Below are 17,645 nucleotides of genomic sequence, written 5' to 3'. Positions count from 1 at the left end.
AGCCGTGGCTCAGGGGGTAGCAGAAGATCATCAGTTCAAGTCCCCACTCCAGAGACTCGAGCCCCATAATCTAGGCCGAGACTCCCCAGTGCAGTACTGAGGGAGCTCCGCACTGTCGGAGGGGCAGTACTGAGGGAGCTCCGCACTGTCGGAGGGGCAGTACTGAGGGAGCGCCGCACTGTCGGAGGGCCAGTACTGAGGGAGCGCCGCACTGTCGGAGGGGCAGCACTGAGGGAGCGCCGCACTGTCGGAGGGGCAGTACTGAGGGAGCTCCGCACTGTCGGAGGGGCAGCACTGAGGGAGCGCCGCACTGTCGGAGGGGCAGTACTGAGGGAGCTCCGCACTGTCGGAGGGGCAGCACTGAGGGAGCGCCGCACTGTCGGAGGGGCAGCACTGAGGGAGCTCCGCACTGTCGGAGGGGCAGTACTGAGGGAGCTCCGCACTGTCGGAGGGGCAGCACTGAGGGAGCGCCGCACTGTCGGAGGGGCAGCACTGAGGGAGCGCCGCACTGTCGGAGGGGCAGTACTGAGGGAGCTCCGCACTGTCGGAGGGGCAGCACTGAGGGAGCGCCGCACTGTCGGAGGGGCAGTACTGAGGGAGCTCCGCACTGTCGGAGGGGCGGTACTGAGGGAGCGCCGCACTGTCGGAGGGGCGGTACTGAGGGAGCTCCGCACTGTCGGAGGGGCGGTACTGAGGGAGCGCCGCACTGTCGGAGGGGCGGTACTGAGGGAGCTCCGCACTGTCGGAGGGGCGGTACTGAGGGAGCGCCGCACTGTCGGAGGGGCGGTACTGAGGGAGCGCCGCACTGTCGGAGGGGCGGTACTGAGGGACCGCCGCACTGTCGGAGGGGCGGTACTGAGGGAGCGCCGCACTGTCGGAGGGGCAGTACTGAGGGAGCGCCGCACTGTCGGAGGGGCGGTACTGAGGGAGCGCCGCACTGTCGGAGGGGCGGTACTGAGGGAGCGCCGCACTGTCGGAGGGGCGGTACTGAGGGAGCGCCGCACTGTCGGAGGGGCGGTACTGAGGGAGCTTCGCACTGTCGGAGGGGCGGTACTGAGGGAGCGCCGCACTGCCGGAGGGGCAATACTGAAGGAGCGCCGCACTGTCGGATGAGACATAAAACCAAGGCCCCAGGCTCCACGTTTGGGGTGGGCATCAAACATTCCTCCCTCAACCAACATAAAAAAAAAATGCTGTTTGCGGGATCTTGCTGTGTGAAGAACGGACGCCGTGTTTGCCTAAAACAACAACAGCTGCTACACTTTCAAACAAACTCATCGGCTGTGAAGTGGTGCGAGACAAAATAAACATCACAGGAAAAAGGTAAGGCAGGAGGAGGAAGAGAATCGCACTCCGCGCTCATGGGGAGCCCCGGCTATAGAAGGCGCGCGCAGTCTGCCCTACCCGTAAAGCGAACACCACGTTGAACAGAATCATGGTCGGCATCTCCCGCTTCGGCGAGGGGTCCAGTTTGGAAACCTGGAAGAGACAAGAGGATTTCGAGACACTCCAACTCCACAAGCAATACCAACTCCACCAATTACACCCTGGAGGGATAGGTTGATGGGCGACACAAAGCTGGGTGGGTGTGTGTGCTGTGAGGAGGATGCCGAGAAACTCCAGGATGATTTGGATAGGTTGGGTGATTGGGCAGAAGCATGGTAGATGCAATATAACGTGGATAAATGCGAGGTTATCCACTTTGGTGTTAAAAACAGGAAGACAGATTATTATCTGAACGGCAATAGATTGGGAGAGGGGGAAGTGCAACGAGACCTGGGTGTCCTTGTGCACCAGTCGCTGAAGGTAAGCATGCAGGTGCAGCAGGCGGTTAAGAAGGCAAATTGTATGTTGGCCTTCGTAGCGAAAGGATTCGAGTACAGGAACAAGGATGTCTTGCTGCAGTTGTACAGGGCCTTGGTGAGACCGCACCTTGAGTATTGTGTGCAGTTGTGGTCGCCTTATCTGAGGAAGGATGTTCTTGCCATGGAAGGAGTGCAGCGAAGATTCACCAGACCGATACCTGGGATGGCAGGAATGACGTATGAGGAGAGATTGGGTCGATTAGGCATGTACTCGCTGGAGTTTAGAAGAATGAGAGGGGATCTCATTGAAACTTATAAAATTCTAACAGGACTAGACAGACTAGATGAAGGAAGGATGTTCCCGATGGCCGGGGGAGTCCAGAACCAGGGGTCACAGTCTAAGGATAAGGGGTAAGCCATTTAGGACAGAGATGAGGAGGAATTTCTTCACCCAGAGAGTGGTGAACCTGTGGAATTCTCTACCACAGAAGGCAGTGGAGGCCAATTCATTAAATATATTCAAGAAGGAGTTAGATATATTTCTTAAGGCTAAAGGGATCAAGGGGTATGGGGAGAAGGCAGGGACAGGGTACTGAATTTGGATGATCAGCCATGATCTCATTGAATGGCGGAGCAGGCTCGAGGGGCCGAATGGCCTACTCCTGCTCCTATCTTCGATGTGAGATGAAGGAGGGTGAGAGGAGACTCGTGTGGAGCACAAATACCAGCACGGACCAGATGGACCCAATGCTGTAAAGATTGGCCCGTATTTTCCGATGCCTACGGGTGTTTACGGGCTGTGTACACACCCGTGGGGACATCGGAAATGCCGGTTTCAGACACGCCAAGCGCATGCGCTGAAAACCGGTATTTCTGATCTGTCAGGAATGCTCTTGACAGATCGGACGCCTGCCCTGGAGACGGGCCTCTGCGGGCGGATAGTTACGCTTTCTGGAGACCCTCCGCCCGCAGAAAACCCTTAGAAATCTTACGCCTGGTAAAAGCAGGAGTTGAAAAAAAGTTTTAAAAAAGTTTTTTCACTCATTTATAATTTAAAAAATACTTTTAAAAAAGTAAGTTTATTTTTAGCCCCGTAAAAAACTTTAATGACTTTTTTCAAAAAATTAATTTTGTTTAAAATATTTAATTTATTGTAATTTTAACTCATTTTAAAAACGTGATGGTTTTTAAAAAAATTTATTTAATGTTTTACTGTGTTTTTGGGCTGATCTCCATTCATACTTTTGACGGGTCTATCTGTCAAAAGTATGAAGGGAGATTCCCTTCTGCTATTCAGCATCCCCAGCATCGAAGCTTTGACCACGCTCGATCAGCTCCGATGGACGGGTCACATTGTCCGCATGCCCGATACGAGACTCCCAAAACAAGCGCTCTACTCGGAGCTCCGGCACGGCAAGAGAGCCCCAGGTGGGCAGAGGAAATGCTTCAAGGACACTGTCACGCCTCCTTGAAAACGTGCAACATCCCCCACCGACACCTGGGACTCCCTGACCCAAGACCGCACAAAGTGGAGGAGAAGCATCCGGGAAGGCGCCGAACACCTCGAGTCTCTTCGCCGGGAGCAAGCGGAAGCCAAGCGCAAACAGCGGAAGGAGCGCACGTCAACCCAAGCACCCCACCCACCCGCCCCTTCAACCACCGTCTGCCCCACCTGTGACAGAGACTGTCGGTCCCGCATTGGACTCATCAGTCACCTGAGAACTCATTGTTAGTGTGGAAGCAAGTCATCCTCGGTTCCGAGGGACTGCCTGAGAGAGAGATTGGCTTGCCTGGCCCACGTGATCCCAGGGACGTTTGCGAACCGCTTGCACCCCGCGCATTTCGAGTTTGGAGAGGCCCAGGAGCGGAGGTGTACGCACCTCGGGAGCCCTCAGGTAAGTTTGTAGATTTTTTTCCGACAGGAGGCCTTCGCACGCAGGAAGCCGCCAATCGGAAATGACGGGCCATTATGTAACAACAGAAAATGCTGGAAAAACTCAGTCGGCCAGGCAACACCCGTGGAGAGAGAGAAATAGAGTCAACGTTTCGGGTCGAAACCCTTCGTCAGGACTGAGAAAACACAGGAAATGAAACAGATTAAAAGGCCAGTTTGGGGGCTTGAAAATGGGGATGAAAGAACAAGCGAGGTGAAGAGACATTAAGAGGTATTCAAAACGAGAGGAGATGGTGGTCGGACTAGTGGAGACAAAAGACGGCTCTAGATTAGGTGTGAAATGCGCTGGCAGAATGAGGGGGAGGGCCAAAACAAAGGTGCGGCTAAAAAATATGTAAAAATGTAATAGGGGCCGAGGTTATGATCTGAAATTGTTGAACTCGATATTGAACTCGATATAAAACATCAGATCATATCTTCACCCTACAGACCCTAATTGACAAACATGTTCATCAAAACAAAAGCAAAACCTACGCATGCTTTATAGATTTCCAGAAGGCTTTCGATTCCATCTGGCACGACGGTCTATTCCTGAATCTTACCGAAAGCGGGGTAGGGGGAAAAACATATGATGTAATTAAATCAATGTATACAAACAACAAATGTGCAGTTAAAATTGGAGACAAACAAACAAAATACTTCCCACAGGGGCGGGGGGTGACGCAGGGCTCGCCCATCTCACCGACACTCTTTAATATTTACATAAATGAATTGGCAAAACTACTTGAACAATCTACAGCACCCGGCCTCACCCTATATGAATCCAAGGTTAAATTCCTCCTCTATGCGGATGACCTGGTTCTGCTGTCACCAACTAAGGAGGGTCTACAGCAGAACCTGGATCTGCTAGAGTCGTTCTGTCAGACCTGGGCCCTGACAATAAATCCCCAAAAAACCAAAGTCCTTGTGTTCCAGCAAAGATCCAGACATCAGGAACCCAAAATAAATTTCACACTAGGAACAACCAAAATTGAACAAACCACTAACTACACATACTTGGGCTTAAAAATCAGTTCTACGGGAAATTTTCATCTGGCTGTGAATGAACTGAAAGAGAAAGCAAGAAGGGCTTTCTATGCCATTAAAAAATCAATCCAAATAGAAATCCCAATTAGCATTTGGCTCAAGATCTTTAAATCAGTAATTGAACCAATTGCACTCTATGGCAGTGAGGTGTGGGGACCGCTAACAGAACAAGAATTTGCAAAATGGGACAAACACCCAATTGAGATCCTACATGCAGAATTCTGTAAAAGTATCTCCGGACTCAAAGGAAAACCGTGAACAATGCATGCAGGGCAGAACTAGGCCAATATCCATTAATAATCACTATCCAAAAAAGAGCCACCAAATTTTGGAAACACCTAAAAATGAGCAACCCCCACTGCTATCATTACGAAGCCCTGAAATGCCAAGAGAGGACCATAAAGAAGAATACCCTCAGTCAACTAGTCCTGGGACTCAGTGAAGTAACTACTAACACTACTAACAATAACCAGCCCCAGGACAGTGACAGCGTAACACAAAGAATTCGACCCAACACAATCGTCACTAAGCAAAAGGAAAAATATCTGTCATATTGGGCAGAAACAACAAAAACCCAAAACAAACTCAATTGCTACTTGGCCCTAAATAGTGAACATAGCCTGGCGATCGAAAAAGGTAGACACAGACAGACCTGGCTACCAAGAGAGGACAGGATATGCTCTCACTGCAGTCAGGGAGTGGTGGAGACAGAGATGCACTTCCTCACAGCTTGTAGAAAATATCAGGGCATAAGGGAGACTTTCTACCCAAAATTCACAAAAATATGCCCGGAATTCAGAAATTTGAATGACGACCAAAAACTCCCATACCTACTAGGGGAAGAGAGAAATTGTGTAACCTTAGCGGCACACTATGTTACAGCTTGCCATAAACAGAGGGACAACCACTAAATATAAGAAAAGAGTATATATAAATTATATGAATGTATATTTATACACTCAGGGATATATCTGTTTATACACTGTATGGATAGATCTGTATTTTTGTGTTCAACCATGAATGTTTTTCGATGCTTTGGCAACATAAGATGTACCTTGTCATCATGCCAATAAAGCGATTTGAATTGAATTGAATTGAGTCCTGAAGGCTGTAAAGTGCCTAATCGGAAGATGTAACACTGTGCGTGCAGCACCAGCACCAACACACAGAAATTGACACCGAGACAGAGATGGAGACATTAGGCCGGGCGACCAGAAGCCTGGTCCAAGAGCTGGGCTTTACGGAGCAGGGGGGAGGGGAGGTGTCCTCACCTGGAGCCCGAGCGGATGCTGCAGCAACGTCGGGTGGCCGACGAAACGAACGTTGTCAATCTTCAGCTCAAACTTCTTCCCGCACATGTCCGACTTGGTCGCTAGGATGGTCGCCAGGATAACGTCGGAGAACCTCGAACGACAAGACACAGGGAGGAACAAGTAAGTCATTTAACCGGGGCGCCTCTTGGCAGCAGCGCTCGATTGCGAGTCACTGCCCTCCCTCCAAAGGCTGAAGATTGATTAGATCTACACATTCCAAACAAAATGTGATTGTCATTCCGATTAACTGCAAGCGACCCCAATTATGGGGGGGGAGGGGGGGAATTATTCCGGTCAAACGAGACAACGCGGAGATTGATCCCGACACATCACGTGACAACAGACAAGCCGAGAAAGTGGGAATTTGCAGGACAGAGCGGGACGAGAGGAGGGACACACGCAGATCAATACTGCACTTCCTCCTCCGTACCGTGAAAGAGAGACATAAAAATAGTAGCATAGTGATGGAGTGAGTTACAGGCTGGAATCTAATCGAGGGGTTCGGGGGGTTTATATATAGAATAACAGATACCCGGGAGTGAGTTACAGGCTGGAATCTAATCGAGGGGTTCGGGGGTTTATATATAGAATAACAGATACCCGGGAGTGAGTTACAGGCTGGAATCTAATCGAGGGGTTCGGGGGGTTTATATATAGAATAACAGATACCCGGGAGTGAGTTACAGGCTGGAATCTAATCGAGGGGTTCGGGGGGGTTTATATATAGAATAACGGATACCCGGGAGTGAGTTACAGGCTGGAATCTAATCGAAGGGTTCGGGGGGTTTATATATAGAATAACAGATACCCGGGAGTGAGTTACAGGCTGGAATCTAATCGAGGGGTTCGGGGGGGTTTATATATAGAATAACAGATACCCGGGAGTGAGTTACAGGCTGGAATCTAATCGAGGGGGTCGGGGGGTTTATATATAGAATAACAGATACCCGGGTGTGAGTTACAGGCTGGAATCTAATCGAGGGGTTCGGGGGGTTTATATATAGAATAACAGATACCCAGGAGTGAGTTACAGGCTGGAATCTAATCGAGGGGTTCGGGGGGTTTATATATAGAATAACAGATACCCGGGAGTGAGTTACAGGCTGGAATCTAATCGAGGGGTTCGGGGGGGTTTATATTTAGAATAACAGATACCCGGGAGTTACAGGCTGGAATCTAATCGAGGGGTTCGGGGATGGGGAGATGGGCGGTTTTATATATAGAATATGATTAACTCGTGCCCCACCCCCACTTCCTGCCATCCCTGGAATTTCGGGAATGTACCGGTAGTGTCGGAGCTGGAATTAAATCGTTCCCAATCACGATGTTTGCACCGGATACCCCAGGGGAGAATTGCCCAGCCTGGTCTGTTTGGACCGGTGAAAGATGTTTCGCTCTCCACACTGCTCAGGCAGGATCTGTAGGTGGGACAGGGAGGAATACTTCCAAAGGAGAGAGTTTCGCTGCCTATATTTGGTCAAACTAGTTTTTAGTGCACATTAGAATCCAGCCACCACACTCCAGAGACAGAGGGAGAGCGAGAGACAGAGCGCGAGAGACAGAGCGCGAGAGACAGAGCGCGAGAGACAGAGAGAGAGAGAGCGCCAGAGAGAGAGAGAGAGCCAGAGAGAGAGAGAGAGCCAGAGAGAGAGAGACAGAGAGAGCCAGAGAGAGCCAGAGAGAGAGAGAGCGCCAGAGAGAGAGAGAGAGCCAGAGAGCGAGAGAGAGATCCAGAGAGCGAGAGAGAGATCCAGAGAGCGAGAGAGCGAGAGAGCCAGAGAGCGAGCCAGAGAGCGAGAGAGCGAGCCAGAGAGCGAGCCAGAGAGAGAGCCAGAGAGCGAGAGAGAGAGCCAGAGAGCGAGAGAGAGAGCCAGAGAGAGAGCCAGAGAGCGAGAGAGCCAGAGAGAGAGCCAGAGAGAGAGCCAGAGAGCGAGAGAGAGAGCGAGAGAGAGAGCCAGAGAGTGAGAGAGCCAGAGAGCGAGAGAGAGAGCCAGAGAGTGAGAGAGCCAGAGAGCGAGAGAGAGAGAGCCAGAGAGCGAGAGAGAGAGCCAGAGAGCGAGAGAGAGAGCCAGAGAGCGAGAGAGCGAGAGAGCCAGAGAGCCAGAGAGCGAGAGAGAGAGCCAGAGAGCGAGAGAGAGAGCCAGAGAGCGAGAGAGAGAGCCAGAGAGCGAGAGAGCCAGAGAGCGAGAGAGAGAGCCAGAGAGCGAGAGCCAGAGAGAGCCAGAGAGCGAGAGAGAGAGCCAGAGAGCGAGAGAGAGAGCCAGAGAGCGAGAGCCAGAGAGCGAGAGAGCGAGAGAGAGAGCCAGAGAGCGAGAGAGAGAGCCAGAGAGCGAGAGAGAGAGCCAGAGAGCGAGAGAGAGAGCCAGAGAGCCAGAGAGCGAGAGAGCGAGCCAGAGAGCGAGAGAGAGCCAGAGAGCGAGAGAGCCAGAGAGAGAGCCAGAGAGCGAGAGAGAGAGCCAGAGAGCGAGAGAGAGAGCCAGAGAGAGAGCCAGAGAGCGAGAGAGAGAGCCAGAGAGCGAGAGAGAGAGCCAGAGAGCGAGAGAGCCAGAGAGCGAGAGAGAGAGCCAGAGAGCGAGAGAGAGAGCCAGAGAGCGAGAGAGCCAGAAAGCCAGAGAGAGAGAGCCAGAGAGCGAGAGAGAGAGCGAGAGAGCCAGAGAGAGAGAGTCAGAGAGCGAGAGAGCCAGAAAGCCAGAGAGAGAGAGACAGAGAGAGAGAGACAGAGACAGAGACAGAGAGAGAGAGAGACACAGAGACAGAGAGAGAGAGAGAGACAGAGACAGAGACAGAGACAGAGAGGGAGAGAGAGAGGGAGAGCGTTGTTGGGACGACTCCTTACCCGGCTACCAGCTCTTCATCAGTGAGCGGAGACGGTTCTCTGAAAGGGGCAACATGGTCAGAAACAAACCAACAGCAGGACAAAACCCAACAGCAGACACCCAGAGAAAAACACCCGGAGAATCTCATCAATCGTCTCTTTATAAAACCGTGTAACAGAAATGTTACAGCTTTCGATGTTTTCTTGACCCAAGGAGACAAGCAGTCTTGGTGGGGAAAACAAAACATTCTAATTGTTACACACAGCACATTACTGACCGAAAGCGCAGGAGGGGCCAGTCCCATAACAGGGCTGCTGGGAGAGGAGCCGGTCCCAGTAGGAGGGCTGCTGGGAGAGGAGCTGGTCCCAGTAGGAGGGCTGCTGGGAGAGGAGCCGGTCCCAGTAGGAGGGCTGCTGGGAGAGGAGCTGGTCCCAGTAGGAGGGCTGCTGGGAGAGGAGCCGGTCCCAGTAGGAGGGCAGGTGGGAGAGGAGCCAGTACCAGGAGCAGGGCTGCTGGGAGAGGAGCCGGTCCCAGTAGGAGGGCTGGTGGGAGAGGAGCCGGCCCCAGTAGGAGGACGGGTGGGAGAGGAGCTGGTCCCAGTAGGAGGGCGGGTGGGAGAGGAGCTGATGCCAGTAGGAGGGTGGGTGGGAGAGAAGCCAGTACCAGGAGCAGGGTGGGTGGGAGAGGAGCTGGTCCCAGTAGGAGGGTGGGTGGGAGAGGAGCCGGTCCCAGTAGGAGGGCTGGTGGGAGAGGAGCTGGTCCCAGTAGGAGGGTGGGTGGGAGAGGAGCTGGTCCCAGTAGGAGGGCGGGTGGGAGAGGAGCTGATGCCAGTAGGAGGGCGGGTGGGAGAGGAGCCAGTCCCAGTAGGAGGGCGGGTGGGAGAGGAGCCAGTCCCAGTAGGAGGGCTGGTGGGAGAGGAGCCAGTCCCAGTATCAGGGCTGGTGGGAGGGGAGCCAGTCCCAGTAGGAGGGCTGGTGGGAGAGGAGCCAGTCCCAGTATCAGGGCTGGTGGGAGGGGAGCCAGTCCCAGTAGGAGGGCTGGTGGGAGAGGAGCCAGTCCCAGTAGGAGGGTGGGTGGGAAAGGAGCCAGTCCCAGTAGGAGGCGGGTGGGAGAGGTGCTGATGGTCAGTAGGAGGGCGGGTGGGAGAGGAGCTGGTCCCAGTAGGAGGGCTGGTGGGAGAGGAGCCAGTCCCAGTAGGAGGCGGGTGGGAGAGGTGCTGATGGTCAGTAGGAGGGCGGGTGGGAGAGGAGCTGGTCCCAGTAGGAGGGCTGGTGGGAGAGGAGCCAGTCCCAGTAGGAGGCGGGTGGGAGAGGTGCTGATGGTCAGTAGGAGGGCGGGTGGGAGAGGAGCTGGTCCCAGTAGGAGGGCTGGTGGGAGGGGAGCTGGTGCCAGTAGGAGGGCGGGTGGGAGAGGAGCCAGTCCCAGTAGGAGGCGGGTGGGAGAGGTGCTGATGGTCAGTAGGAGGGCGGGTGGGAGAGGAGCTGGTCCCAGTAGGAGGGCGGGTGGGAGGGGAGCTGGTGCCAGTAGCAGGTCTGCTTGTGGTGGTGGTTGGGGCTTGGGTATCAGTAGCTGTGGTCACTATTTCCTGGGAGATGCATTCTTGACCCCAGCCCAGCTTCCAGTGGGGTTGGAGTCAAACTGAGAGCAGAAACAGCCTCGGGTGCCGCTGAAAATGAACTGACAGCTCCCCGGTGGCCGAGTGCGGGATGCACCAGCAGTGTGGCACTGAGCTACCTGGCCCCATGGTGTGTGGACCCCGGGGGTGGGCCAGGATTAGGGACCAACCGTATTAATAAGGGAGCATATCCATCCGCCTAGTTCCTGGAAGCAATCTCTCAAGGGCACTCATTGCCCCCTTCAAAACGGCATTCACCATCCCCGCCTCAGAGGCCACTCACTCAACCTGCTCCCAAGCTCTGCCGGTCTGGGATGAGGAGGCAAAACACAGCAGAACATCAGAATTAGGAGCAGGAGTCGGCCATTTGGCCCCTCGAGCCTGCTCCACCATTCAATGAGATCACAGCTGATCATCGACCTCACTCCACTTTCCCGCCCGATCCCTCGATTCCAAAAATCTCTCGATCTCAGCCTTGAATAGACTCAACGACTGAGCCTCCACAGCCCTCTGGGGCAGAGAATTCCAAAGATTCACCGCCCTCTGAGTGAAGAAATTCCTCCTCATCTCAGTCCTGAATGGCCGACCCCTTATCCTGAGACTGTGACCCCTGGTTCGAGACTCTCCAGCCAGGGGGGAAACAGCCTCTCAGCATCTACCCGGTCAATCCCCCCTCAGAATCTGATATGTTTCAATCAGATCACCTCTCATTCTGCTAAACTCCAGAGAGTATCGGCCCAATCTACTCAATATCAGCCATCTCCTCCCCTCCCTTTCCCCACTCCCTCCCCTCCCCCCCCCCAACTCCCTCTCCTCCCCCCTCCCTAAACCTGGTGAAAGTTACTATTGAATCTGCTCCCACCGCCCTTTCAGGCAGCGCGTTCCAGATCACAACAACTCGCTGCGTAAAAAACATTCTCCTCATCTCCCCTCTGGTTCTTTTACCGATTCTCTTCAATCTGTGTCCTCTGGTTACCGACCCTCCTGCCACTGGAAACAGCTTCTCCTTATTTACTCCATCAAAACCCTTCAGGATTTTGAACGCCTCGATTAAATCTCCCCTTAACCTTAGAACAGAAGAAATAGGAGCAGGAGTTGGCCATTCGGCCCCTCGATCCTGTTCCGCCATTTAATGAGATCATGGCTGATCTGATCTTGGGCTCAGCTCCATTTCCCTGCCCGCTCCCCATAACCCTTGACCCCCTTATCGTTCAAAAATCTGTCTACCTCCACCTTAAATGTATTCACTGACTCCGCCTCCACAGCTCTCTGGGGAAGAGAATTCCACAGATTTACGACCCTCTGAGAGAAGAAATTCCTCCTCATCTCCGTTCTAAATGGGCGACCCTTTATTCTGAAACTATGCCCCCGAGTTCTAGATTTCCCCCATGAGGGGAAACATCCTCTCAGCAGCTACCCTGTCGAGCCCCTTCAGAATCTTACATGTTTCAATAAGATCACCTCTCATTCTTCTAAACTCCAATGAGTATAGGCCCAACCTGCTCAACCTTTCCTCTTGGCCTGAACACTTCCCTTTGCAACTGGACCCTGGACTTCCTAACTAACAGACCCCAGTCTGTCAAATTAGGTAACCACACCTCCCCCCCCCCCCCGACCCTGAACACGGGGGCCCCACAAGGATGTGTGCTGAGCCCCCTCCTCTACTCCCTCTTCACCCACGACTGTGTGGCTGTTCATGGTTCCAACACCATCATCACGTTTGCGGATGATACCACGGTAGTAGGCCAGATCACCAACAACGATGAGTCAGCCTACAGGGAGGAGGTCCAGCATCTCGTGAAGTGGTGCGCCGATAACAACCTGGCCCTTAACATCAAGAAAACCAAAGAAATCATTGTGGACTTCAGGAAGTCTAAAGGTGGAAGTCACACCCCCATCCACATCCATGGGGCTGTGGTGGAAAGGGTGGACAGCTTTAAGTTCCTCGGAGTCCACATCACGGAAGACCTCTCCTGGTCCCTCAATACCTCCTCTCTGGTGAAGAAGGCCCAGCAGCGCCTATATTTCTTAAGGAGGCTGAAGGGATGTAACCTGTCACCCCTGATCCTCTCTAACTTCTACCGCTGCACTATAGAGAGCATCCTGACGAACTGTATCACAGTATGGTATGGCAGCTGTAGCTACTATGACCGGAAAGCCCTGCAGCGGGTAGTCAAAACTGCCCAACGCATTACCGGCACCCGGCTACCGACCATAGAGCACATATACCAGAAACGCTGTCTACGGAGGTCACGGACCATCATCAAAGACCCTACCCACCCCAGCCACAGTCTGTTCGCCCTCCTGCCATCTGGGAGACGCTACAGATGCATTCGCACCCGTACGACCAGATTTAGGAACAGCTTCTTTCCCAGGGCTGTCATCCTACTGAACTCCTCAAATAAACTCTAAAGCCTGCACATCTGCCAATACACTTTATTATGGTTATGTTTATGTTAATGTATTACAAGCCAAATGTATGTTGAATGTTTAAATGTCTTAATCTAATTGTACACTCTCGGGAGCCGCAAGCCTACATTTCGTTGTACTGCACTTGTACACTAACAATGACAATAAAAGTTGATTATTAATTATTATTATTATAAGACAACCCCCTCATCTCCGGAATCAACCTCGTGAACCTTCTCTGCTCGAAGGAGAACAATCCCAGCCGAGCCTGATGCTGCCCTCGCTCGTCATTCTCCTCCTCTAATGGAGCAGCACTGGGCCCAACTGAAGCGTTGCCCCCGAGCTCAGATCAACCAACCCGGGACAGGGGCGGAACCTGGGATCTTCCTGCTCTGCCCGACTTCGGGTCGCCAACCTTCCAGGGCTGCCCTGGAGTCTCCAGGGATTAAAAGATTAATCTCATAGACGCTGCTGAAAACAACCTGTGAGATTAAAAATCCTTTGAACTTTAGTTTATTATTTAGATGGGGGGAGGGAACAGTAGCATTGTGGTTATGTTACTGGACTAGTAATCCAGAGACCTGGACTAATGCTCTGGAGACCCGAGTTCAGATCCCGCTCCCCCTGGTCTGTGCCTGACCGGTCACAGAACGCTGCTTGCGGTCGGGCTGTGAGTACAGGTCGGCGCCCGACCGTGCTCCCGTCGGCGCTCCTGCTCACCTCGAGTCGCCATCTTGGTCCTCGGCACTCTCTGCCGTGCTGTGCAACGCGTAGGGACTGCTGGGCTTGCCTGCGGGAAGTAATGGAGTGAAAGGGGGGGTCACAGAGGAAGGGGGGGGGGGGAAGACATCATAGAAGGTTACAGCATGGAAGGAAGCCATTTCGGCCCGTCGTGTCCGCACCAGCCAACAACGAGCTATCCGGCCTAATCCCACTTCCCAGCTCTCGGTCCGTAGCCCTGCAGGTTAGAGTATCCCAAGGGCACATCCAAGTACTTTTTAAATGAGGTTAGGGTTCCTGCCTCTACCACCCTTTCAGGCAGTGAGTTCCAGACCCCCACAACCCTCTGGGTGAAGACATTTCCCCTCAAAACCTTCCCCCAATTACCTTAAATCTGTGCCCCCTGGTTTTTGACCCCTCTGCTAAGGGAAATAATTGTATACACCTCAATAAGGTCTCCTCTCAGCCTCCTCTGTTCAAAGGAAAACAGACCCAGCCTATCCAGTCTTTCCTCATAGCTAAGATTCTCCACTCCCAGCAACATCCTTGTAAATCTCCTCTGCACCCTCTCTAGTGCGATCACATCTTTCCTGTAATGTGGTGACCAGAACTGCACGCAGTGCTCTAGCTGAAGGCAGTCCGGCGCTGGGTGTTAGCTGTGGTTCCGCGGGTCTCACTCACACCATCCACTCCCCCCTCCACCCCACCCCCGAGTCAAATGATCGCAGGTTCGAGCCCCACTCCAAAGACTCGAGCCCCATAATCCAGGCTGACACACAATCCGCTCAGGGTCAGCCCAATTCTCCCGAGGGTTTCCTGAAACAGGCGGCAGCGACACACAAGGGGCCTAATTCCCATTTTAAGCGGCCACCCCAGGCTTCTGAAAAATCGCCCCGAGGTCAATGTGGAAAAGGGGCGTGGTGCTGGCCAGTCTGCACCCGTGTGTGCAAGTCCTGGAGTGAGAGGCCTCGAACCCACAACCTTCTATCTCAAGGGGCGAGGTGGGAGTGCTTACCAACCGACACATGCTGTAAATCACAAAAAAAATCTTCAAGATTAAATCTCTCTCTCAAGGAACTCATCCTTCTTAAAACCTATTGCTGAGCAGGGCCTCGCTCAGACGCACACACACTCACAGACTACATATATTGTAGAGAGGTTTTCGAGATGATGAGTGGGTTTGATGGAGTAAATAGGGAAACACTATTCTCTCGGGCGAGTGGGTCAGTAACCAGAGGTCACAGATTCAAAATCATTGGGAAAAGATCGCGAGGGGAGATGAAGAGAATTTTTTTCACTCCAGAGGTTTGTCGGGATCTGGAACGCGCTCCCTGAAGAGGCGGTGGAAGGCGATTCCATCAATAATTTGTAAAAAGGGAGTTGGGCAGGTCCTTGAGGATCAGGAACTGACAGGGTTACGGACAGGGGATGTGGGTCTAAGCACGAGAGCTCTTTCACAGAGCCGGCACAGGCACGATGGGCCGAATGGCCTCCTTCTGTGCTGTAGGTTTCTATGGTATATAGATATACATATAGATAGACTAGCGTGTGTGTCTTGCGTCTAGCTCATGTACATCACACTCCTGATGTCAAGCTTCAAAGTGTCTCCTTTTGTTAACAGTTGAAAAACAGTGACTGAACTCTTCTGATTACACAGGCTATACGGCCATTCGGCCCAACCACTCCATGCCGGTCTATACGGCCATTCGGCCCAACCACTCCATGCCGGCGTTTATGCTCCACTCGAGCCTCCTCCCGTCTTTCCTCATCTAAATCTATCAGCGTAACCCTCTATTCCCTTCTCCCTCATGTTTATCCAGCCTCCCCTTAAATACATCGATACTATTTGCCTCGACCACTCCCTGTGGGAGCGAGTTCCACATTCTCACCACTCTCTGGGGAAAGAAGTTTCTCCTGAATTCCCTATTGCATTTATTAGTGACTATCTTATATTGATACCTCTACTCAGAGCTCCGGCACGGCAAGAGAGCCCCAGGTGGGCAGAGGAAACGCTTCAAGGACACCCTCAAAGCCTCCTTGAAAAAGTGCAACATCCCCCACCGACACCTGGGAATCCCTGGCCCAAGACCGCACAAAGTGGAGGAGAAGCATCCGGGAAGGCGCCGAACACCTCGAGCCTCTTCACCGGGAGCAAGCGGAAGCCAAGCGCAGGCAGCGGGAGGAGCGCACGTCAACCCAAGCACCCCACCCACCCGCCCCATCAACCACCGTCTGCCCCATCTGTGACAGAGACTGTAGGTCCCGCATTGGACTCATCAGTCACCTGAGAACTCATTGTTAATGTGGAAGCAAGTCTTCCTCGGTTCCGAGGGACTGCCTAAGAAGAAGTAGTTATGCTCTTCCCCACAAGTGGAAACATTCTCTCTGTATCCACTCTATCAAAATTTTTCAGAATTTTAAAGACCTCTATTAGGTCACCCCTCAGCCTTCTGTTTTCAAGAGAAAAGAGACCCAGCCTGTTCATCCTTTCCTGATATGTATACCCTCGCATTTCTGGTATCATCCTTGTAAATCTTCTCTGCACCCTCTCCAGTGCCTCTATATCCTTTTTATAATATGGAGACCAGAACTGTGCACAGTGCTCCAAGTGTGGTCTAACCAAGGTGTATGGAGACCTGAACTGTGCACAGTGCTCCAAGTGTGGTCTAACCAAGGTATATGGAGACTAGAACTGTGCACAGTGCTCCAAGTGTGACTAACCAAGGTATATGGAGACCAGAACTGTGCACAGTGCTCCAAGTGTGGTCTAACCAAGGTATGTGGAGACCAGAGCTGTGCACAGTGCTCCAAGTGTGACTAACCAAGGTATATGGAGACCAGAACTGTGCACAGTGCTCCAAGTGTGGTCTAACCAAGGTATGTGGAGACCAGAACTGTGCACAGTGCACCAAGTGTGGTCTAACCAGGGTATATGGAGACCAGAACTGTGCACAGTGCTCCAAGTGTGGTCTAACCAAGGTATATGGAGATCAGAACTGTGCACAGTGCTCCAAGTGTGGTCTAACCAGGGTATATGGAGACCAGAACTGTGCACAGTGCTCCAAGTGTGGTCTAACCAAGGTATATGGAGACCGGAACTGTGCACAGTGCTCCAAGTGTGGTCTAACCAAGGTATATGGAGACCAGAACTGTGCACAGTGCTCCAAGTGTGGTCTAACCAAGGTATGTGGAGACCAGAGCTGTGCACAGTGCTCCAAGTGTGGTCTAACCAAGGTATATGTAGACCAGAACTGTACACAATGCTCCAAGTGTGGTCTAACCAAGGTATATGGAGACCAGAACTGTGCACAGTGCTCCAAGTGCGGTCTAACCAAGGTATAGGGAGACCAGAACTGTACACAATGCTCCAAGTGTGGTCTAACCAAGGTATATGGAGACCAGAACTGTGCACAGTGCTCCAAGTGTGGTCTAACCAAGGTATAGGGAGACCAGAACTGTACACAATGCTCCAAGTGTGGTCTAACCCAGGTATATGGAGACCGGAACTGTACACAATGCTCCAAGTGTGGTCTAACCAAGGTATATGGAGACCTGAACTGTGCACGGTGCTCCAAGTGTGGTCTAACCAAGGTATGTGGAGACCAGAACTGTACACAATGCTCCAAGTGTGGTCTAACCAAGGTATATGGAGACCTGAACTGTGCACGGTGCTCCAAGTGTGGTCTAACCAAGGTATGTGGAGACCAGAACTGTGCACAGTGCTCCAAGTGTGGTCTAACCAAGGTATATGGAGACCAGAACTGTACACAGTGCTCCAAGTGTGGTCTAACCAAGGTATATGGAGACCAGAACTGTACACAGTGCTCCAAGTGTGGTCTAACCAAGGTTCGATACAGGTTTAGCATAACTTCCATACTTTTCAATTCTATCCCTCTAGAAATAAACCCTAGTGTCGCAACGTTTAGTGATTTGTGCATTTAGTCTGCAGCCTGAAATTTACAAACAGATAAAATGCCCCTCAAATTG

General features: G+C 52.5%; 1 protein-coding gene across 3 annotated transcripts in view; it reads right to left on the bottom strand.

The window, feature by feature from the left end:
• The window catches only part of nprl3 (NPR3-like, GATOR1 complex subunit), a 58,261-nt gene that overhangs the window by 39,236 nt on the left and 1,380 nt on the right, over positions 1 to 17,645 (bottom strand). The window contains exons 2-5 of one of the 3 annotated variants that reach the window (XM_085978781.1): positions 13,659 to 13,728; positions 8,935 to 8,973; positions 6,057 to 6,189; positions 1,405 to 1,479 (exon numbers count right to left, since the gene is read on the bottom strand). In XM_085978781.1, coding sequence (XP_085834907.1) covers positions 1,405 to 1,479; positions 6,057 to 6,189; positions 8,935 to 8,973; positions 13,659 to 13,728 — 317 coding nt within the window. The remainder of the gene's footprint in view (positions 1 to 1,404; positions 1,480 to 6,056; positions 6,190 to 8,934; positions 8,974 to 13,658; positions 13,729 to 17,645) is intronic. The other 2 variants (XM_085978782.1, XM_085978783.1) reach the window with 2 other exon arrangements.

Source organism: Somniosus microcephalus, unplaced genomic scaffold, assembly GCF_052327205.1.
Source record: "Somniosus microcephalus isolate GS21.2 unplaced genomic scaffold, FLI_Smic_1.0 unresolved_chr7, whole genome shotgun sequence".
Lineage (NCBI taxonomy): Eukaryota > Metazoa > Chordata > Chondrichthyes > Squaliformes > Somniosidae > Somniosus > Somniosus microcephalus.
This window is presented reverse-complemented; position numbering and strand designations above follow the sequence as displayed.